The sequence below is a fragment of the Erinaceus europaeus genome, chromosome X (assembly GCF_950295315.1).
Source record: "Erinaceus europaeus chromosome X, mEriEur2.1, whole genome shotgun sequence".
Lineage (NCBI taxonomy): Eukaryota > Metazoa > Chordata > Mammalia > Eulipotyphla > Erinaceidae > Erinaceus > Erinaceus europaeus.
The window spans coordinates 83,242,147-83,265,989 of record NC_080185.1 but is presented as its reverse complement, the minus strand read 5'-3'; the positions used below and the strand labels follow the sequence as shown (position 1 = coordinate 83,265,989).

The 23,843-nt window shown below is 42.3% G+C and overlaps 1 protein-coding gene across 3 annotated transcripts; it reads right to left on the bottom strand.

Annotated features, from left to right (window-relative positions):
- Positions 1–4,360: 4,360 nt before the first annotated feature.
- On the bottom strand, positions 4,361–9,919 carry LOC107523435 (zinc finger X-linked protein ZXDB-like). Of its 3 annotated transcripts, none has more exons than XM_060183290.1 (2): positions 7,317–9,919; positions 4,361–4,543 (listed from the first exon to the last, which is right to left on the bottom strand). In XM_060183290.1, exons 1-2 carry the CDS (start codon positions 9,855–9,857, stop codon positions 4,514–4,516), a joined length of 2,571 nt encoding a protein of 856 aa, XP_060039273.1. In that variant the 5' UTR covers positions 9,858–9,919; the 3' UTR covers positions 4,361–4,513. The 3 variants fall into 3 exon arrangements, with proteins under 3 accessions (XP_060039273.1, XP_016050149.2, XP_060039272.1); XM_016194663.2 differs by lacking the exon at positions 4,361–4,543 and adding an exon at positions 5,031–6,447; XM_060183289.1 differs by lacking the exon at positions 4,361–4,543 and adding an exon at positions 5,031–5,478.
- Positions 9,920–23,843: the final 13,924 nt, after the last annotated feature.

Genomic DNA, 23,843 nt, shown 5'->3' with positions numbered 1-23,843 from the left:
CGCGGGCACAAGCAGGCCAGGCTAGCATCATGGTGGTAGACAGAGACAGATTCGGGGACACACGGCTGGGCTGAGAAGCTGCAGTTTAATCTTTATTCATGAACAGGAAAATCACCAGACCATGTGCTTCTCCATCATTTTCCCTCTGCTGCTGCTGCTGGGACTTTTATTTTTGATGTTGTTTATTTCTGCTTGAACTTTAGTGATTTCTGTCCTTCTGGTTGCTTTAGGGTTCCTTTGTTCCTCTTCCTCTAAGTCCTTGAGGTGTGCAGTAAGGTCGTTCATTTGAGCTTCTTGGTGTTTAATATGTGATTGTATGGCTATAAGTTTCCCTCTCAGTACTGCTTTAGCTGTGTCCCAAATATTTTGATAGGTTGTGTCTTCATTTTCATTAGTTTCCAGGAACATTTGAATTTCCTGCTTGAGTGAGTCTCTGACCCAGTGGTTCTTAAGGAGCATGTTGTTTAGTTTCCAAATTCTGTGTCTTTTAATAATTTTCCGTTTGTTGGTAAATGTTAGTTTTGCTCCACTGTGGTCTGAGAAGATACTTGGGATGATTTCAATGCTCTTGAATTTATTGATGCTGTCTTTGTGGCCTAACATGTGGTCTATCCTTGAGTATGTGTTATGTGGATTTGAAAAGAATGTGTATTCCAATTTTGGGGGGGTTAAGAGCTCTGAAAATGTCCAAGAGGTCTAGTCTGTCCATTTCTTCATTTAATTCTCTTGTTTCTTTGTTGATTCTATGTTTTGTTGATCTAAGTGTGAGAGTGGGGTGTTAAAGTCTCCCAATATTATTGTATTACTATTGATTTATTTTTGAAGTTCTTTGAGAAGGTGTTTAATGTATTTAGATGGCCCCTCATTGGGTGCATAGATGTTCATAATTGTTATATCTTCTTGGCTGATTGATCCTTTAATCATTATGTAATGACCTTGCCTATCTTTTATTACTTTATTTAATTTAAAATCTATTGTGTCAGAGATGAGAATGGCTGTTCCTGCCCTTTTTTTGTGGTCCATTAGCCTGTAGGATAGTTTTCCATCCTTTCACTTTATGTCTGTGTTTATCTTGTTGGGTCAAGTGGGATTCTTGCAAGCAGCATATGCTTGGGTTATGTTTTCTGATCCATCCTCCCACTCTGTGCCTTTTGATGGGTGAGTTTAAGCCAATGGCATTTACTGATATTATGGATTTAATGTGTTGTAGTTTTTATTTGATATGTTGCAAATATTATAGTGATGTTCTTGTTTATAAGAGGTCTTTTAGAACCTCTTTCAGGGCCGGTTTGGTGATAGTTGCTTCCTTTAACTGTTGTTTGTCTGAGAAGGTTTTGATGACTCCATCTAGTTTGAATGAAAGTCTAGCGGGATACATTATCCTTGGTTGAAACCCTTTTTCATTCAGGGCTTGATAGATATCTTGCCATTCTCTTCTGGCATTTAGAGTTTTGGTAGAGACATCTTCTGATAGTCTTACAGTTTTTCCCCTGTATGTGATTTTTTGTTTTTCTCTTGCAGCCTTTAGGATCCTTTCTTTATCCTTACTTCTTTTCATTGTGACTATGATGTGTCTTGGTGTCTTTAGGTCTGTGTTGATTCTGTTTGGGACTCTCTGAGCCTCTTGGATCTTAATGTCCTTTCTGTTGTTCAGGTCTGGGAAGTTTTATTCTATAATTTCCTCTAGAATGCTTGCTTCCCCTTCCTCTCTTTATTCCTCTGGCAGGCCAATTATACGAATGTTACTTCTTTTGAGATCATCCCATATGTCTCTGTTGTTGTTTTCAGTGTCTCTCAATCTCTTTTTGAGCTCTTTCACCTCTTTCTCATCCTCTGTCTGACTAATTCTGTTTTCTGCTTCTGCTAGTCTGCTTTCCCTTCCCTTGGCTGCTTTCTTCATTACAGCCATTTCAGCTTTCAGTTCTCTAATTGCCTCAAGGTAGTTAGTATTTTCCTTGAGGGTCTCATCTGTTGTTTCCCTAATACTGCTATTCCTTTTCTCCAAAGTTGTTTTCATTTCTGTGATTAATAAATTTATTATTGCTTGCATGCTTTTCTTATCTATGGTTACTTCTGGCTGATTTGTAGTTTCTTCTAGGCTTTTGTCTTCATTCATTGTATTAGCAGTTTTATTTGCTCTTGATCTACCCATTTTTTATGTGTTTTTTAATTTTTATGTTCTGTTGTTCCTCAGTTGCTTTGTTTTATGTATAAGCCACACTATACTAAATATATTTATGACAAATGCAATCACCACCCTCAGAAATTACAATAGTAACTAAAGCAGTGACTGGAGTAGTCTAACTAATACCAGTTAGTCCCACAATGTCTCCAGTTCAAGAAAAAATAGCAACCAAATCTAAATGAAAAAAAAAATAGAAAGGATAAAAGGGATAGCAGGAATAGACAATTTTGCAAATCTACTGTCCCCTCTATATTCTAGGGGTAACAAAAGGGGAAGGGGAAGTAGAGCAGAGACACACACAAAAAGAGTCCGCTCTGTGTGAGACTTCTTCCCTGAAATAGTTCACAAATAAGTATCAGTGAATTCAGAAGGCAGAGGGAGGAGGAAGGGAGAAAGGAAGACAGGGGGAAAAAATAGAGAAAAGAAAAAAGAAGGAAACAGAAAAAAAAGCAGTGAAAGGAGAGTTGTATATATAAAATATATATATTTTTTTATTGGCTTGGAGGTGGGAGAAGTCGATAGTGTATAGAGGAGGTATGAAAAGTGAGACAAGTTTCTCTAACGGTGGGTGAGAATTCTTGTCGTCTAGCAATGGAAAGTATACTATCAGTTAATTTTGGTCACCTGAGGGGGGAAGGGATATGCGTGTATCTATAATAGTATTTGTAAAATAGAACAGAGTAAAAAGCCCAAGCAGTGGGTCTACAGCTTGGACCATTCCCTGTTATCCTATGTACATTTAGTCTAGACAACTGATTGAGAAAGAAAACACGATACAAAACAAATGTGAAAAAACTTTCAAGCAGTCTGGGTGAGGCTTGCTTGATTTGTAATTGTCACTTGAATGGGTCTAAGTCCTTTACTCAAAGGAACAACAGAAATAGCCTAGAAATTTGGAAGCAGGGTTTAATGGCACCCTGGTGGGCCAGTAATCTTGGTAAAGAAAAGAGCTCCATGGGGAGCCTGCTAGCAGCAGCTCCCTACCCCCAGGGTCTGGTTATGGGGAAAGGGGGGTGAGAGAAATAATCAAGAAATGTCCTTTCTTTTTGCTCTAATTTTTAACCCAAATTGAATTATAATCACCTCCCTGGTCTACCTTTAGGATGTCTCCTTGCTTGTCCCGCTGAAGGCTAGGATTTCAAGGCTTTCTTGTAGTTGATGTCAGAGCCCATGGGTGCTGCTACTTTCCAGTCACCATCTTGGCTCCGCCTCTCCCATTATTTTCTTATCTATGGTTACTTCTGACTGATTTAGAGTTTCTTCTTGGCTCCTGTCCTGATTCATTGTGGTAGCAGTTTTATTTTCTCTTGATTTAATCATTTTTTTAATTAATGTGGGATGGGATACAGAGTTCTGGTGGTGGGAATTGTGTGGAGTTATACCCCTCTTATCCTATGGTTTTGCCGGTGTTTCCTTTTTATAAATAAATTTTTAAAATATTGTTGACTGTAAACCCCATCGATTTGATCTGGTCTGGGGCCCATATTCAGATTCCTCAGAGTACTGCCCTTCTAGGGAGACAGACAGGCTGCAAGTATGAATTGACCTGTCAATGCACATATTCAGTGGGGAAGCAATTACAGAAGTCAGACCTTCCATCTTCTGCACCCCATAAAGACCCTGGGTCCATACTCCCAGAGGGATGAGGAACAGGAAAGCTATTAGGGGAGTGTATGGTATAAGGATTTCTGGTGGTGGGAACTGTGTGGAGTTATAGCCCTCTTATCCTATGGTTTTTGTCAGTGTTCCCTTTTTATAAATAAAAATTTTTAAAAAGCTGTAACTTCAATATTATGTGAAATTATCAAACTGTACTTATCAAAATAGTTTTATTTCTCTGCAGAAAACCAAATTCATGGGAGTCGGGTTGTAGCACCATGGGTTAAGCACATGTGGCACAAAGCGTAAGGACTGGCTAAGGATGCGGGTTCAAGCCCCCAGCTCCTCACCTGCAGGGGGTTTGCTTCACAGGCAGTGAAACAGGTCTGCAGGTGTCTTTCTCTCCCTTCTCTGTCTTCCCCTCCTCTCTTTATTTCTGTCCTAACAACGATGACATCAATAACAACAACAATAATAACTACAACAACAATAAAAAACGATAAGGGCAACAAAAGGGAAAATACATTTAAAAAAGAAAGAAAAGCAAACTCATACAGGAATGCTAATTGCAATGCTTATTTTTCCTTGTGACTACAGCTTTACTGGGCTTTGTACCTGCATGATCCAACTGCTGTTGGTATGCTTCACATTGGTTTGGTCTCACTCCTCCGCCTCCGGGAGATTGTGGTTTAGTCTTTGCCTTTGGCGCTTCTCCCTTCTCCCTGCCACCTATCCTACATACCTCCTGAGTTCCTGCGGCTGCTGCAGGAGGAGAAAGATGGAGGACGACATGGTGTGGTGATGGTGCGGTGATTAGACTAGTTTTTGAATCGTTGCTCCTGAATAAAGAAACACAGCTTCTCTGCTCATCCGTGTGTCCCTGAGTCTCTGTCTACCCCCTGAGTCTCTGTCTACCGCCGCAAAGCTAGCCCAGCCTACTGCCTCCCCGAACTTAAACAACATCTGACGACAAACTGCTGCCAGGTTTTGTTTTTTTTTTTCAGAGGGTGAAAGGCAGAGGACAGATAGCCAGGGGAAAAATATATATTTAAGAGGACCTAAATAGTAGCAACAAAATTCCAAAATGGGCTTTCCAATGTTCTGAGGGAAAAATGTTAAAGTAATAGAAAACGAACACCTGGTGTACATACCTATTTGGAAGATAATGTAGTAATTATATAAATATAAAGAAGAAAATAATTACTTAATAAAATACTTTTAAAAGAAGCAAACACTTGATGTTTTTTGAATTACAAATATATGTATTTTTATTATTTTTCATTGACTGATACAGTTTAGACACATTTCAGTGGTAAAGTACACTGCCAACAAACTATGAGAAAGGTAAGCCACAAACCTACATGCAAATAGTAATCGGTTAGAATGTTTCACAACAACAAGCAAAATTTACTGGCAGAACTACATGTCATTTTTTAAGGAAAATTAAAAGACATGTCTTACCTTAGTAAGACCTTACATAAAACATCACTGATTCATATAAACACACTGAAGTCCAAACCAAAAAATAAATACTCATATGAACTGTCAGTAAATAGTTTGATAAAATAGCTCATGACAAGCTATGATCATGAAAATGACATGCCTAGTTAAAATGAGAGAGAGAGAGAGGGGGATCTTGAGAACTGGAGATCTTCTTGAGGACTGCTAGAGAACAGAGTAGAGAGAGAACAGAGCTGCAAGAAAATGATAAACATTAATTAAGGTAGAATTGGTTATAAACACAAGTAATCATGAAACTCAGAATAATCAATATAGAAGTTGTTAAATATTACCTTATTTCTATATGTGTGTTATTAAATAAAAGTCATTTGTAATAACAACTAAGTACATTTTAAGAAGTGATAGTTAAAATCTTTGCATCCCTATATCATAAAATTCTATCAAATATATCAGTTGTGAATGTACAATATAAATTTTAAAATGCAATGCTCGTGCAAAACAAACACTGTTTAGTCAAAACTAAAAATAGATATTAATAAATAAATTCTGACACTAGTAAAAGACAAGCAATGAGCTCTCTTGGCACTGAGTCAACAGTCACTCTAAGCGTTGGCTTTGATTACAAAGCAAAGACATTATAATTTGGTCTTAGGGATATAAGCAAAGTCACAAAAGAATTGTGTGGAAAAATACAGATCTTAACCTGTGGAAAGTGATTCCTTTCCCTGCTTCTTAATCCCTATAAACATTTATTTATTGTCTGTACAAGTGTTATATTAAATTTTTCCACCTTTTTTATTTCCAATTTTTATTTTATTTATTTCTTATTAGTGATTTAATAATGATTGACAAGATTGTGGGATAAGAGGGGTACATTTCCACACAATTCCTGCCACTAGAATTCCATCCCCTCCATTGGAAACATCCCTATTCTTTATAGCCTCTGGGAGTATGGACCAAAGATCTTTATGTTATGCAGACAGTGGAAGGTCTGGCTTCTTTAATTGCTTCTCCAATGGATATGGGCATTGTCAGGTTGATCCATACCCCCAGCCCTTTCGTATCTTTCCCTAGTCCAGTAGGGCTCCGTGGATGGGGTTCCAGGACTCATTGGTGAGGTCATCTGCCAGGGAAGTCAGTTGGCTTCATTGGTAGCTTCTGCTACTTGGTGGTTTAAAAGCATTCAAATATAAACCAGGAACCTAAAGGTAAGAATAGAGCAGATGAGGTTTGGGGTCTTTGTGTTGAAAGAAACTAGGAAGTATATTTTAGATATATTCCTCTTTTTTCTTTTTAACAAGGAATGAGATGAGCAGCAAAAAATATAAAGCTTTAGTAAAGCATACTGAAAACACATACCATTTTCAGTATAAAAGAAACTACTGATTTAAAAAAAACAGATGTAATAAGATGTATAAGGTAAATGACTAATACATTACAATGACTTTAACATAAAGACCAGAATTAGTGAGATTAAGTAACTTTTTAAAAAGTCATTTACTAAACATCAAAGATTTCTACCACCACAACATGCCTTCTATCACAGTAGAGAATAAAAGGGCAAATCTTCAGTAGTCTAAAAAAATATATATTGACTTTGTTTTTATACGCAACAGGACTAGATTTTAGAAACCTGTTTTCATTGTGTAAAATGCCCATTAACTAAGCACCACACCCACAATCTCTGATCATTAACTCCCAGTGCACTTTTTGTTGTATTTGAAACACATGCAATAGTTAATCACGTCCTACTTGTTTCAAGAGCACAAAACCATGAAAACACAGAGTTGAAAAGATACCAATCTACAGCCTAAATAGTAAACAATCCATTCATAACTTTTTATAAATAAAGAAATTAAGGCTCAGATAGGTTAAGTAACTTGCTCAGGGCACCCTACTTGTTAAGTTCCAGAGTCAAGAACTCAAGTATTGAAACGTGTAGCCCAGCGCTCTAGAGTTCTCTTATTTTTCTGTGAAGCCTATGAGACATGGCTGCATATACACATTCAGTCCATATATCCATAAAGTTGAGTGTCATTAATAAAAGTGATGAGGAATGAACAGTTCATACCAAAAATGAGCTGTCAGTCACAGCGATAAGATCTGTCTCTTTCTGAGAGCTATGGTTGCCTGTGGGATTGGAGAACCCAAACTGGGTCTCTTCCTCCTGTCCAAAGAAGTCAGAGTCAGGATGTTTGTTCCATTCCTCTTTAGCTGGCATCAGCAGTTCTGAGACACTGTTTTCACAAAGACTGCTTGAAGGGGTCAGGGGATCTGGGTCTACTGTTAGCTTGCTGCTGGGGGTCAGAGCTTGGGGTTCCTGACCCGAGCTTTTCATAGCTAAAGAGCCCAGAGGCCCCAAAGGCCCTGTATTGAGACTTGGGGTATCATCCCCATCTAAAGGGTTCTGCTGGAAACCTTCAGCTGTGGCTCCAAAAAAGAGGGAGATGTCCAGACTTTGAGGAAGGTCACCAGTGGTCATTGAGGCCCGAGAGTCCACAGAGTGCCCTAAGGCATTAGTATTATTAGCAGGATGATTCCCTGCCAGAGTTGAACTCACAGAAGCCACATCAATAGTCAAGATTCCAGAGTTCACCAAAGCTGTGTCCAGCACTGCAGCAGAACTGCTGCCAGACACATCAGAGAAGAGAGAGACTAGTTCTGCATCACTGACATCGCTCTGTCCCTGGCTGGTAAGTGCACTGCTGGGTGTAAGAGAATTTGCAACTTCTAGCTGAGCAAAGAGATCCTGATGGAGATTATGCCTTTTGGCCATGTGGGTCTTCATGCTGTGCTTGGATGTGAAGAGTTTATTACAAGTGGAGACTGGGCAACGGCTTTTCCAAGTGTCCACATCTTGCAAGTGTTTCTTGGAGTGAATGTAGAGACTGCTGCGAGCAGAGAACCTGGCACGGCAGCCCTCCACGGGACACACAAAAGGTTTTGTGCCCAGGTGGGTTATGCTGTGGCCTTTTAGATGTTCGGCCCTTGTGAAAGATTTCCCACAGCCTTCTACCGGGCACATGAACCTCCGATCATCCTCATGCTTCCTTTTGTGCCGTAAGAGCTTGGACATACTGGTAAAGTTCCAGCCACAGCCATCAAAGTCACAAAGGAAAGGTCTTTCACCGGTGTGACTACGCAGGTGAATTTTCAGACGACAAGCTTTGTCATATTGTTTGCTGCAGCCAGGAAAGGAACATGAAAAGAGTTCCTGTTCTCTGAAGTGTGCACGGTTATGGGAAAAAAGGGCACTGACCGTGATAAATGTCTTCTTGCAGCCAGAAAAGGCACACTGATAGGGCCGCTCTGGCTCAAAGTGGCTGCGTTGGTGGGCACTGAGCTTGGCCTGTGTGGGAAAACTCTCCTCGCATACTTCGCATTTGAAAGAGTTCTCCTGTTCGTGGCCCTTCATGTGCGCTTTGAGGTTATACACCGTGGTGAAGCTCTTGCCACAACCCTCCACAGGGCAGCCGAAAGGTCGCAGTTTGTCGTGTGACTGAAGATGTCTCTTAAGCTTGTATGATGTGGTGAAAGTCCAGCCACAGCCACTCAGGGGACATTTGAAGGGCCGCTGGCCCTGAGTACTGCTGTGTGTCAGCAGATGCACCTTCAGCTGGTGCTTCTTGGGGAAAGTTTGTCCGCACTGTGCCTCAGGACACATGTATAGCACTATACCTGGGCCAGGGCCCAGTGGCCCACCTGAGCTCTCGCAGGCTGCCTGGCCTTCCATCTCCTCCTCAGGCACGGGAGTGGGGGTGGGTTCAGTAGGTTCCTCTAGCAAGAGGTCAGGCGGCAGCTCAGGGCAGTCGCCTGGCTGCGCAATCTGCAGGACTCTTGCCTGTGGGGGGATCAGACCTCCCGGCTGTGAGATCTGCACTCCAGGCTGGGAGGCTGGAAGCAGGGGCGTGGCCAGAGTGAGGACGCCGTTGTCAAAGCGCAACAGCAGGTCCTGATTGTGGATGGTAACGGTGCCTGAGAAGGCTTTGGCCTGGCTCAGGCCATTGGCAGGGTTAGGGACTAGGGCCGGGACTCGGGCCGGCATCGCGGACAAACAACAAGGGCCCAATGCAGGGCAGCTCACGAGGTTCACGCTAGTCTCTCCCCCCCGGAGCCCTGGGCCAGGTTCGGTCACCTCCCTCCACATAGGCCCTGTGGCCTGTCCCGCGCCCAAGGTCTCCAAGTCTCCACCCACCGGATCTAGCAGCACCAGGAAAAAGTCCTTTTCGCCGCCGCCGCCGCCGATGCCGATGCCGCCGCCGATGCCGCCGCCGATGCCGCCGCCGATGCCGCCGCCGATGCCGCCGCCGATGCCGCCGCCGATGCCGCCGCCGATGCCGCCGCCGCCGCCGCCGCCGCCGCCACAGCCAACTGAGTAATTAGGCCTCAAAGCCAATGTGCTCTGGCCGGGGCCCTGAGAAGCGGCGCGGGCCTCCCTGCGCTGCCGCCCTGACCCGCCATCTTGAGGGCCCCGCAGCAGCAGAAAGTGTCCTGCGGCTACCTGACCAGCACGCTGGTCAGGACCTCCGTAAACCCGGCTGCTGCCAACCGAGCTGCCAGCGACGCTGCCCTGTAGAGTCTGGCGAGCTGGGAGCAGCCTGGGGATTTCCATCTCAGTGTCCGTGAGGCTAGGCTGGAACCCGAGTGGTGCAGGAGGCTCAACCCCGCCCCCTGCCGCGGGCCCAAACACATTCCTGAAAGAAAAAAAAAATTGCAATGCGCAGAAAGTGGCCCTATCAGATATTAAGACGTATTTTACGCCACAGTGATTTAAATATTCTGGTCCCGGGTCCCAGGAACACAGGAGAACGGCCAGGGTCGATCATATATGTAGAAGTTCCACAATTAATGATAGGAAATCAAGACAGGTTCTTAGATCATGGAGAACAGACACCTCATTCAGTACATGGAGCTGGAATGCCTACATAGCTGTTAAATGCAACTTAAATTAAAACCACAATACTTACACCAAAATACATGGACCCACACCCCACACCCCACCTCCCAGGCCTGTTCAGTGCTAGGTAAACACAGTGCTTACTGACTTTCATGTGTTCAGGGTTATTTATTGAATGGCCAACTGGACGGACATAATAAAAAGCAGAATATCTCTGGGAGGATAGTTTGTGTGTCAACATTAAGCTACCATAATGCTAACAATTCCGACTGCACACGGTCAATGATGTCCTTCCCTGCTGCCCACAATGTCACTACTCAGATCTGTCTCCACTAAGACCTTCAAGGAAATGCATCACATGGTTCACTTTTCCTCCTCTTGATGCAGATGCATGTTTAAATGATTTATAAAAAGCAAACATGCATGTAGCAGAGAGGGGAATTAGTAGAGCTGCAGCCAAAAAAATAATAAATTAGCATTGTTAGGTCAAGAAACGTGACGTCTGGAGGATGAAACCAAGTATATTGAAACCTGGAAATCCCAACCCACTCCTGGGCCCACCCTATATTGTGCAGGACTTGATGTCTTTGCCCCTCCGTCACTGGCTACTCCATGGTGAGCTTCACATCCAACTCTCACAGCATAATGAAGACATTCCTCAGTCGAATTCCAGATTGAGTCTCTAATTTTAGAGGTCTCTGGGCAGGAGTACCATTTAAATGTGATGAGGGTAGTTAGACTCTTCAGTCACGGCAAGAATCTCTCCTGAGGAAAATGTACAGCCAACCAACCAGGTTCAATCATCCCCAGGTGTGTCTCATTGTAATAGATTTGGGCTGTGATGTCTAATAACCTTTTTTTTTTTTTTTTTGCTTCCAGGGTTATTGCTGGGGCTCGGTGCCTGCGCCACGAATCTGCTGCTCCTGGAGTCTATTTTTTCCCCTTTTGTTGCCCTTGTTGTCTTTTATTGTTGTTATTGCTGTCACTGTTGTTGAATAGAACAGAGAGAAATGGAGAGAGGAGGGGAAGACAGAGAGGGGGAGAGAAAGATAGACACCTGCAGACCTGCTTCACCGATTGTGAAGCTCCGCGCCCCCCTCCCCGCAGGTGGGGGTGCCAGGTGCTCCATCCCGGATCTTTACACAGGTCCTTGGGCTTCGTGCCATGTGTGCTTAACCCTGCTGTGCTACTGCCCGCCCCCCTCTAATAACCTTCTTCGTGATGGTGATGACTGGTCAGTTTGTCTGTCATCCATGAATTTAGGCTTATATTAATGCAGAGTGAAATATCTAGCAAGAGGAAGGTCGAGGGTGAAGAGTAGATTTTGGGGAGCCCAGAGTTTAATGAATTCTTACATCCCATCTCTTTTAAAAGTGACAGATGCTGGAGTCCTAGTCAGGGAATCCTTGGATACCCACACAAATATGATGGGCCTAGATCTCTAATGGATCCCTCTCTCCACCACCACCACTGGTCACTTCTATCAGGAAAGTCATTATAAGCCCTCTCATTGGCCTTCCCAGGACCTTGCCCTCACCATAAAACAGCAATGGTTCAGGCTTCCCGAGTATCGGGGCTTCCCGAGTATCCCAAGTGTGGCTAGGATATCCTGCCCTGTCACTCAAGGAAGACTGGTCCTGAAATGAGTGCAACTTGCAATGGTCCCAGCTCTGACCACGAGCTGCCAGCTCAGACCAATAGGCCCTCAGATGTTACACAGGCTCTGGTGACAAATCATATATATATATTGCCCTGGGTTGGGTGGGATGGATAGAGGTAAATAGTTAACTTTATCCATAGAATGTTTTTAAAGAATGGGAGCTACTCTCTGCCATAATCCAACTTTCTAGCCCTCTTCTCCACTCTAACACCATTTTCTCAGACAATAGTTCTATTCAACTTCATGTGTGCTATCAAACTCAGGAAAAAATACCATAGTTGTGGGTCCCTAGAAACATGCCTGAAATGGACTTCCTAGTTTTCTTCTACCCTATGATTCCTAATTTCATCTGTTCTCTTCCTACCTTTTGGTTCTTGTTCATTAACCATTTTGTCTCGCTTTATGTCCTGCCAACTTCCAGACACTACCATGACTCCATCCTGACTTCTCTGGGCAGACGACCTCACCAAATGTGTCCCGGAACCTCGCCTCTCCAGAGCTCTACCCAACTAGGGAAAGACAGAAACAGCCCAGAGGTATGGATCGACCTGCTAATGCCCATGTCCAGCGGAGGAGTAATTACAGAAGCCAGAACTCCTATTTTCCGCACCCCAAAATTGGTTAATTTTGATCCAGACTCCCAGGGGGCGAGAAGTGATAGGGGGAAGAAGATAAGAGTGCACTGAACTCTAGCTACATCGGGACTCAGAGAGAAAGGAGGAAAAAGGGATAGTGACTTGATAGTGACTAAAGAGTCATGGTTAAAGTAGGCCAGTTTCTTGCCCTTATTCAGCTTTTGCAGCCCTTACTTTGATAAGGATAGCTTGGGAGTGAGTGAGGAAAGTATAATAGGAAGTAGGTGAGGGAGGTATCTAATTCTAAATAGACACTATTTCATTATGAACTTTATGGTGTCTTTTTAGGTCTTTCTACTTGCTTGCTGCATATACTGACTCACTGCAGACTATTGTGCACTTTTGCTTTCATATATATATTTTGTCATAATTTATGGATATATGTGAACATATGCCCCGTCTCATGGGACCTGGTCTATATCTAGGTTTGGGGACTTTGTTAGGAAGTGAACCACCTGAATTGCAATTACAGAATCCTATGAGAAGTTAAAGATCTCACCTGATGAATGAAGCTGGAGGTTTGACATTCCACGATTGACGTCTCTGGACACAGTCTGAAGTGATGCATACTGAGGTGGTACGCCTGCATTTATTATGTTGGGATCAACGGATGCAATATCATTTGGTATGAATTGAGAGAGACATGAAGGAAAGTGAGCCCCACCCTAGAGGTTCTGGGACTAGGGGAAATATATGCTCTGTAGAGGAATTGGGAGTTTCCTACTGTCTTAGAGTTTATGAAGGTAATAGATATTTATTGCTGTAACCAAATTATTTGGCAATTGGGCTAACTTTGAAAAACCCTTTGGTAGGATTTGCTGTATCATACACAACCTCACCAAATTTATGTCATTTGACATTATTTGTATATAGCTGTGTCTTATAGAGTAATGTCACTGGTTGCTTCTGTTCTCCCTGGTCTAAGTTTTTAAGAGAGTCAACATTTCAAAGACTCAGCCTATGGTCTGTGCATTAAAAAGTTTGAGATATTCAATCAATTTTACCACTCTTTTATTAATTAAATAATGATTTATGTGATTACAAGTTAATAGTAGTGTACAGAAGCACTATTCCTACCACCAGAAAACTGTGTCCCTTCCCATCCACCATGCCCCAGTGAAGCCAAACATCCACCCTCATGGTCAACACCCACCCTTACTTTAAACCCAGAAATGTTTACTTTGCTGCCCTACTCTAAAGTCAGTCAAACCCTGCTTTGAGTTTTTCTTTCTGTTCTTCTTTCTCAACTTCTGTTGATGAGTGGGATCATCCCATATTTGTCTTTGTTTTTTGACTAGCTCACTTAACATAATTACTTCTAGCTCCATCCAAGATGTGTCAGAGAAGGTGGGTTCATTGTTCTTTATAGCTGTGTAGTATTCCATTGTGTATACCACAGCTCCCTCAGCCATTCATCTATTGTTGGGCATCTGGGTTGCTTCCAGGTTTTAGCTATTATGTATGTTGCTGCTATCACATGGTGTACACTTATCTTTTTGTTGGGTGTTGTGGAGTCCTTGGGTTATATCCTCAGGAGAGGAATTACTGGGTCATATGGAAGGTCCATGTCTAGCCTAATGAGAGATCTCCAGACTGCTCTCCACAGATGTTGGACAAATTTACATTCCCACCTGTTGGTCTGCTTCTAAATTCTGCTTCTAAGACCCCTTCTGTTGCATTTCTGGATTCTGTGGTCTATTTACATAATCATTGTTTTTATACCCACACTGGTTTAATCCCCACTGGTTCATGCGATTTTTCCTTCTATCCTACGTACATCCTCTTCTGACCTAACACTTCCGCATCAGGAGATATATAGGACAGAATTTTGATTAGATATTAGACTGTTGAACTGCATCCCTGCTCATCAATAAAGATTGAATTGCCTTCCCAGCTCTGCCATGAGTCCCTGGTTGTCTTTCTCCCACCTGCAAAGCTAGCCCAGCATCTGGTGCCCCGAACTGGGACCAGCATCCACCAGTAGTGCAGAAGGTTTCCTTTGTCCCCACAACTTCTCCAGCACTTATTTCTGCTGTCCTTTTCGGTGTATCAAATTCTAACTGGGGTGAGCTGGTATCTCAGTGTTGTCTTTAATTGCATTTCTCTGACAATCAGCGACCTGGAGCAATTTTTCATGTGTTTGTTAGCCTTTTGGATATCTTCTGTAGTGAATTGTTCTGTTTATCTCCTCTGCCCATTTTTTGATGGGGTCATTTGCTTTTTTGTTGCTAAGTTTGCTGAGCTTTTTGTATATTTTGGTTATTAGTCTCTTGTCTGATGTATGGCATGTGAAGATCTTCTCCCATTCTGTGAGGGGTCTCTTTGTTTATGTGATAGTTTTTTGGCTGTGCAGAAGCTTGGGTATGTATCACCAAAGATTTGCTTGAGGTTTAGGTGGGAAAGTGCTTCACCAATGTTTTCCTCTAAGTATTTGATAGTTTCTGGTCTAACATCCAGGTCCTTAATCCATTTGGAGTTGATATTTGTTCCCTGTGAGATAAAGTGTTTCAGTTTCATTCTTTATGTTTCAGCCCAGTTTTCCCAGCACCATCTATTGAAGAGAGCTTTTTCTTCCCTTTAATACTACGGGCCCCCTTATCAAACATTAGATGTCCATAGGTTTGGAGGGTTAGTTCTGGGATTTCAGTTCTGTTTCACTGGTGTGTGTCCCTATTTTTGTTCTAGTACCAGGCTGTTTTGATGATGATGGCCTTATAATATAGTTTGAAATCCGGGAGTGTGATGCCTCCCTTTCTGTTTCTTTTCCTCAAGATTGTTTTGGCAATATAGGTATTTTCTAGTTCCCTATAAATGATTGTAATTTTTGTTCTGTTCTCTCAAAGAAGCTTGGTGGCACCTGTTGGGTATCTCATTAAATTTGTATATGACTCTAGGGAGAATGTTCATTTTGATGATATTAATTCTTCCAATCCATGAGTATGGGATTTCTTTCCATTTCTTGGTCTCATTTTCTATTTATTTGAATAGTGACTCATGGTTTTCAAGTATACAAGTCTTACACTTCTTTGGCAGCTTTATTCCTTAGGTATTTTAGTGATTTTGCTGCAACAGTGAATGGGAGTGAATTGTATATCTTCTTCTGATTTAGTGTTTGCATAAAGAAATGCCTCTGATTTTTGTACATTGATTTTGTATCCTGACACCTTGCTATATTGACTAATAACTTCCAGTAGCTTTCTGCTGTATTCTTTAGGTTTTCCTATGTAGACTATCATATCATATGCAAATAGTGAGAGCTTGACTTTTTCCTTTCCAATTGTATTCCATGATTTCCTTTCTCTTGCCTGATTGCTATAACAAGAACTTCCAATACTATGTTGGAGAGTAATGGTAATAATAGAAAACCCTGTCTGGTCCCCAATCTGAGGAGGAATGCTTTCAGCTTCTGTCCATTGAGTATGATGTTGGCTATAGGTGTGCTGTATATGGACTCCACTATCTTGAGGAATTTCCCATCTATTCCCCTTTTTTGTAGTGTTTTGAACATAAATGTGTGCTGGATTTTGTCAAAGGCTTTCTCTGCATCTATTGAGATAATCATGTGGGTTTTGGTTTTGCTTTTATTGATGTGAATGACATTGATTGATTTATGTATGTTGAATCAACCTTGCATTCCTGGAACAAATCCCACTTTGTAGTGATGAACAATCTTTTTGATATACTGCTGTCCCTACCTGCTTTTCGTATGTTGGTTTCGATGTTGGTTTCATAGATGGTGGAAGGGAGTGTTTCTGTTTCTTCAATCTTGTGGGAGAGCTTTAGAAGTACAGATATTAACTGTTTCCTGAAGTTTTTGTAGAATTCATTTGTAAAGCCATCTGGTCCAGTACTTTTTGTTACTGGGAATATCTGTACAGCTAGAAGGAGGAGCCAGAGGATTCTTTTTAAAAATTTTTTTTTTATTTAAGAAAGGATTAATTAACAAAACCATAGGGTAGGAGGGGTATAACTCCACACAATTCCCACCACCCAATCTCCATATCCCACCCCCTCCCTTGATAGCTTTCCCATTCTCTATCCCTCTGGGAGCATGGACCCAGGGTCATTGAGGGTTGCAGAAGGTAGAAGGTCTGGCTTCTGTAATTGCTTCCCCGCTGAACATGGGCGTTGACTGGTTGGTCCATACTCCCAGTCTGCCTCTCTCTTTCCCTAGTAGGGTGTGTCTCTGGGGAAGCTGAGCTCCAAGACACATTGGTGGGGTCTTCAATCCAGGGAAGCCTGAGCCAGAGGATTCTATCGTACCTATTATTTGACAACCTGGAGGTGGCTCTTGAAGTCATTAGGTCAATATGTCTTGCCTTTCTGTGCTTTCCCTATTCAAAACATATTTCAGAACTTGCAATGGGTCTTACACTTTTTCTTTTTCTTTTTCTGTTTCTTTTTACCAGAGTGCTGCTCAGTTCTGGCATATTGTAGTGTAGGAGACTGAGCCTGGGACTTCGGAGCCTCAGGCATGAGAATCTGTTGGCATAACCATTATGCTATCTTCCTCATCCACCCTTTCCCTCTTTTGAAAGTATAAGACAAGAAAGAATTGAAATGGGTCTAGGTTGGTGTCTGAATGAGTTTCTGCAGGTAGTTTCTTTGTGCAAGATAGATGTAGCAAATCACTGTTTCCACAAAGTAGACCACAAAACACAAAGCACAGTCTGTGAACAAGTTATTGTTTATCAGTGTCAGATAGCTTTGTCTTTTTAGGGCAAGCGAAAATAAGTAAATATCTATTTATTCTGGGCCATGTCAGTTTTCTATTTCCCTATAAGAACATGGTTTCAGTTCTCTCCTTTTTTCTTATTCTTCAGTCTCAAGGGAGTAGGAGCAAAGACCTTTCTGAATTATTTCTGATAACTATTAGGGACATAACTCAGAGTTTGAGGAATGTATAGTTTGGGTAGGAAGCAGATTTTGGTAGATGAGATATAAAAAATGGAGACAGAGTTTGAAAAAGAAGAATATCAGTCCTAAGATTCAAAAATTCTGTAAGATTTGCTATAGGAAACCTGACTTATCTTTTCAGATAGTACTCAAAGAAGCAAAAGAAAGTAGAAATTTGTTGCAAGATGAGCAAAGAGACTAAAAATGGATACACACACACACACACACACACACACACACACACGGAGAGAGAGACTCTTAAGAAAACAATAACTGGGAGTTCTCTTAAGAAAACATTAACTGGGAGTCAGGCGGTAGCACAGCAGGTTAAGCACATGTAGTACAAAGCGCAAGGACCTGGTTCAAGCCCTGGCTCCCCATGTGCAGGGAAGTTGCTTCACAGGTGGTGAAGCAGGTCTGCAGATGTCTATCTTTCTCTCCCCCTCTTTGTCTCCCCCTCCTCTCTTCAATTCTCTCTGTCCTATCTAACAACAATGACATCATCAACAACAACAATAATAACTACAACAACAATGAAAAACAACAAGGACAACAGAAGGGAAAATACAAAAAATAGAAAAAATTAATAAAAAAGAAAACATTAACTAACATATGTCAAGAACAATTTTCTTGGGAGAAGATGTTGCTGTCTGCCTTTCTGTGGCATGAGTAGCCTAAGATTTTGGTCACAAAGAAGATATTGCCATACAATCTTCTACTCAGTAGTACAGTTGATTGCCAAGTCAGTCCTGGAAAGCTTTAAGTGTTGAAACTACATCTTAGGAAGATGCATATACCTTTCTATCAACTTGCCATGAGTTTTATCTTTGCTATGCTGCATAAGAAAACTTCATCCTCCTCCCCTTCATTCCCCATTAACCTCATCAAGTGGTAGAACAAGAATTTGAGCGAACTCATGCCATTACAACTTGGGGGAAGAAAGGGACCAGGGAGAAATTACAGTGATAGTGTATGACTTGCATACCTGAGTCCCCAAAAGGTCCCATGTTCAATTCCCAGCACTTGCACATGCCAGAGATGAGCAGTGCTCTTATTGCTCTGTCTCTCAAGAAGATGAATAAACCTCTAGGACTGGCTTTGGGCATTAAAAGCATTGAGCTGCTGAGAGAAAGGATGGTCAGAACACAAACATGGGGACCTCACTAGCCATGCATAGGTGTTACAAAATCTGCGTACCTGAATGGGAAAATAAAAGTGGGGATTGCACACCTCAGGAATAACAGGTTGTAATTAAGAATAGCTCTCTGTCGGTAGACTGGACAAACTCTGAGATATGAGTAGGTCTTCATTCCTGAAGACTGCTTTGGCAAATAAAGAAACCAATAATGAATAATAGATATAATGCCAAGGCAGGCAAGTTGGGAAATGCTTTTGCAAGAAGCAAGCATGTCTCTTCGATTGTGATATTCAATTATACTTTATTAAATATCATCAGGCATCAGAATATCACCTCCTAAGAAGGTTAGCAGTACCCCAACCCTTGAGATCTACCAACTAAACTGTTACTTAAGGTGAGTAAAGGCAAGGAAGTTTATAATACTGCCCCTCTCATGACTCTTAAGATGTTCAAATCCTGTGAATGGGTTCTCTAAACCATAGTTTGCTAGCAGCATCTTCTTACCAGGATGCCACTCAAAGAGGATGTAGGATCCTGAAATCCAGGGTGAGATAAAAGGGAGAATAGGACAGGTACTCTCTATAAGAAAAGCCATGACAGTGTCACCATGAGGGACTTGGATAATATATGCTCTGACTTGACAGTAATGGTAAGGGAGGGAGGAAGACTCCCTCTGGGAACAGAGAAAGAGTCTTTTACCAAGCTCCAGACTCAAAGACCCCAAAATTTCAAGATCTGAATAACAGAAATGAGAAACAAGAAACATTGAAATCCAGCTGAACAGAGGCTCTACACCAGATATATATGGAAAGCTCCTGAACCAATGACAGGACACCCAAATGATCTGGGGAAGGGGGGAGGGGTGGCAGAAAAGTGGGGGTTTGATTCTTGAGTATACATTCTTGGAAATGGGCTGATCCCCCATACCTGCAGAGGCACATCCACCCACTTTGAGGTCCTATGGATTGGGTCTATTTGGGTAATTGGGGTTATATGTGTGTCCAAGAGTTGCCTTGCCTGCAAACCTCAGTCCTGGTTATTTGGAGTTTAAGGAGTCCATCATCCAATCAATTACCAGCTGTCTGTATTACTGATAAGGGGAAACTGGTAAAGCAGGGGAAATAAGGTTTCCAGAGCCAACAAGGAGAATTTGGGCTTCAGGTAACACAGCACCTGTTACAACATATAACACCTGTTGGGAAATGTGCCTAAGTTCCATGTGAACATACCTCCAGGGTGATGTGGAGGAGCACCTGGACTTCTAGGTAGGGCCTGGGATACTGTGAGTCAGATTATTTTTTGTCAGTCTGCCTACCACATATTCAATATGACTGCTGGGTACTTCAGTTTTGCTATCTCTGACCCTCTGTGCAGCATGGCTTAAGTGCCTGGCCAGGACTTTTGGCAATATCCAGCAGGCTATGAATCTGAGTGCTACACCGGAACTCTCTGCAGTGTTCTAGAGGAAGTGAGTCTGAGTCAGCCAGTTACCCTTCTCTAACTTCGGGGCAATGGTGTTGAGTCACATATATAGCTCCCATCCTGGATTTGAGGTTGTTGTATTCCGTTGCCCAGGACTTCCAGTATGGTGAAGCTGGGGGCACAAGGCTGTGTTAATGAGGAGGGAGAAAACTGGACACTGTCTATTCAATCTTGAGGGCAGAGATGCAGGGGTGACACCCATGGTGGGAGCTGCAAGAAGACACGAGGAGGCATCAAGGGCAAGGCAGAGTCATTCTGGCAGGGAACTGTCTCAGCTTAGATCCACTCTGATCAGTCTCACAGCTCATTATCATCTAGGTTCTGCCAGGCTCTGCTTGTCTCCCTGCCCTGGCTCATCTCTTAGCGGTTGGTTCCCCCTCATGTCTGTAGTTCTTACAGGGGCTCCCTTAGGCCTCAGCTGCGGGGTGTCTGGTCAGCTCTATTGATGTATCTTGGCAGCTTCTCTCTTGCTTAGCAACTAGGGTCAGCTTCCAGGGCAGGAACAGTAGCTGTGCCTTAGATCAGTATCCCTAAGCAGCAGCGGCAGCAGCAGCACTCTCCAGATCTCCAAGGGCACCCAAGGGCTCCCAGTCCCCTATCTCCCATTCTCTCCCTGCCCCATTAATGTGGGGAGAACAAAAGCAACCTCTTGCCGAGAGGCTAACTACTGACCAGTGCCAGTATCAGACATGGCCCCAAGACCACAGAACATGTTTACTGCCCGGTTACCTACCTAGACACATGCTTTCCCAGCAAAGAATGCCTGATGGTCTGAGGCATGAAGGACTGACTGAGTCCATTCTTCCCCACAGCCTCACTGACCATAGCTGCTTGCCCAAGTACAGGCATCTGCAGTGAGAGTATCAACTACATCTCCTGAGGTGGTAGGTGGATGACACCAGCTAACAGCTACTTCCAGCACAGCCCCGCTGAATCTCACAGTTGTGCCCCAAAGCTGTGAAACTAAGCTGAACTGTGTTGTGTACACCAAAATTCCATACATCTGTAGTGGGTTGTTGACACACTTTTCCTGGTCTAGGAGACAGGGGCCTGTTTCTCTCAGTCTATCCAATTCTGGTTCTTCAGCACTGTACTTTTGCTTTTCTCCTTTATGTTTTAGCTTTGTTCACCTTTATTTTCTCCATGTCTTTATGTAATAAACCCATTTGATGGAATCTACATCCATAAATTCATATATTTTTTACAATGTGAACAGGAACCTACACAGCTTCTTGTGATTAAAATCCCAAGTAATATACACAAACAGCTTATATTATAATGACTCTAGATATCAACCCAAAACTAACTTATAAAGACTCTTGATACAAATACTTATTTTTTCCTAAGAGTAATTGGTACTATCATTGTATGTGTCCTTGATTGCAAATATATCCACATTACCTTCTCAGCAAATGTCTGAGGCCAAACAAAGTAACTCAATACTGGACCTTAATATTTCTAAAAACAGCCTAGAATGGAAAAAAAAGCAGGTACTATAGAAAAAAATTAGATGATAAATGCAAAGTCCAGTAAAATATCAAATGAGTATACGATATACTGCACAGCATACCTGACTAAGAGTGACTGGCATATTTTCACTTGTTTAATTTTTGTTTTATTTATCTCTGAGTAACAACAACAAAAAACAACAACAACAACAACAAAAAAAAACCAGCTACAGTAAAAGGAATTAATTTCTGGATTTCTTCTGCTACCTTAGTGTTTGCATAGAGGAATGCCACTGACTTTTGTATGTATATTTTATAGCCTGACACTTTACTATATTGCCTGATAATTTCGAAAAGATGTTATGTTGGATTTCTGTGTTGTCTGTTGTAATATTTTCTCTTTCATTTACAGTCTTATTTACTGGAGTCTTCTCTCTTTTTTGCTTTGTGATTCTGGCTGAGGGTTTGTCAATTTTGTTTACTCTTTTGCATAACCAACATTTAGCTTCATTGACCTTTTATATGGTTCTCTTATTTTCAATGTTATTCATTTCTGCCCTAACTTTTGTTATTTCAGTCCTTCTGGTTGATTTAGGGTTCCTTTGTTTTTCTTCTTTGTCATCTTTAAGGTGTGCAAAACATTTGTTTATTTGAGCTTTTTCTTGCTTCCTAATGTGTGCCTATAGGGCTACGAATTTCCCTCTCAGTACTGCCTTATCTCTGTCCCAAATATTTTGATAGTTTGAGTCTCATTTTCATTGAATTATCAAAACATTTTGAGTTATTCCTTAATTTCCTCTTTGACACAATAATTGTTAAGTAGTATACTGTTAAGTTTCCCCATTTTGGGACTTTTACTAATTTTTGTTTGTTATTAAATGTTAATTTAATTCCACTGTGGTCTGAGAAGATACTGGGGATTATTTCAATGGTCTTGAATTTGATTCCACTGTTTTTGTGGCCTAACATATATCTATCCTTAAGAATTTCCCATGTGGACTTGAGCAGGATGTTTATTCCAGTTTTGGGGGGTGAATGACTAGAAAATTTCTAATAATTCTAATTTATTTATCTTTTCATTTAGCTCCCTTGTTTCTTTATTGGTTTTCTGTCTAGATGATCTGTCAAGTTGAGAGAGTGGGGTGATAAAATCCCCAACTATTACAATGTTGCTGTTAATATATTGCTGTAGCTCTTTCAGTAGATATTTGATATATTTAGATGGCCTCTCATTGGGTGCATAGATGTTAATCATCGTTAATCCCTCTTGATTGACTGATCCTCTGAGCATTAAGTAATGTCTATACCTATATCTTTTTAATTTTTTAATTTCTATTTATTTATTGGATATAGGCAACCAGACATCAAGAGAGAGGGGATGATAGAGAGGTAGAGAGACAGAGAGACACCTGCAACACTGCTTCACCACTTGTAAAGCCTTGCCCCTGCAGATGAGGACTGGGGCCTCAAACACAGCTCCTTGCACATCATAACACACATGTGTGCTCAACCAGGTGCACCAACACCTGACTCCCACCCCATCTTTTTCTTTCTTTTTTTGATTTCATTTATTTTAAGGTCTATCATGTCAGATATGAGAATATATGTCCTTGCCTTTTTTTTGGTCCATTGGCTTGTATGATAGTTTTCCATCCTTTCACTTTGTTGTATGCTTTACATTGGGTTGTTCTAGCTCTCCCCCTGCTAAGAAAATTGGTTCAGTCCTGCTAGTTTCGTGGGCCCGCTTGTCCCCGCCCCAAGGAACCCCGAGAGAGTTCCAGAGCTGCAGAGTTCTAGAGTGCTTGGTGCCGCTGCGGGGGAAGGAGGCAGGATAGTTCTGTTTGGTGATTAGTTTGTCTTAGTTTATAAATCGTTGATCCTAAATAAAGAAATACAGCTTCCCTGCCCAGCCGTATGTCTCTGGTCGTCTCTGTTACCCGGCCGTGAAGCTAGCCCGGCCAACTGGAGCCTCCGAATTTTAACAACAAATGGCGCCCACATGGACCTGACCTGCGCATCTCTCAGATAAGTGAAGACAATTTGGCTACCTATGTACTATGGCCTTCTCTTCTGCTTGTGAAGAGATCTCCAAAGGCCTCTGCTCTTTCTTCACGAGACTGTTTTGCTGTTTCTGGAACATTTATCTCTTGACCACTCTGTGGTTTCCACTCGCTTGGGCGCACTCAAAACAGCCAGAGGAGTCGGGAAGAGCCAGTGGGCAAGAGGCAAAGCGCAGAGCTGCCTTTTCCACCTGGTGGAACAGCCAGCCAGCCGGCTGCACCCAGACAAACCCGCGCACTGCACCCGCAGCCCCACAGCCCCGCATCCCGCAGGAGGCTGACGCCAGCACACAGGAGCCCGACGCCACCACACAAGAGCCCAACGCCAGCACACAGGAGCCTGACACCAACATGCTGGAGCCCGATGCCAACACGCTGGAGC

Excerpts from the sequence above, each read along its gene's own strand:
- LOC107523435 (XM_060183289.1), bottom strand. The coding sequence starts at position 9,857 with ATGGAAATCCCCAGGCTGCTCCCAGCTCGCCAGACTCTACAGGGCAGC. Across the intron at positions 5,479-7,316 it reads TGACTGACAGCTCATTTTTG|CTCTGTTCTCTCTCTACTCT; the intron begins GTATGAACTGTT and ends ATTTTCTTGCAG.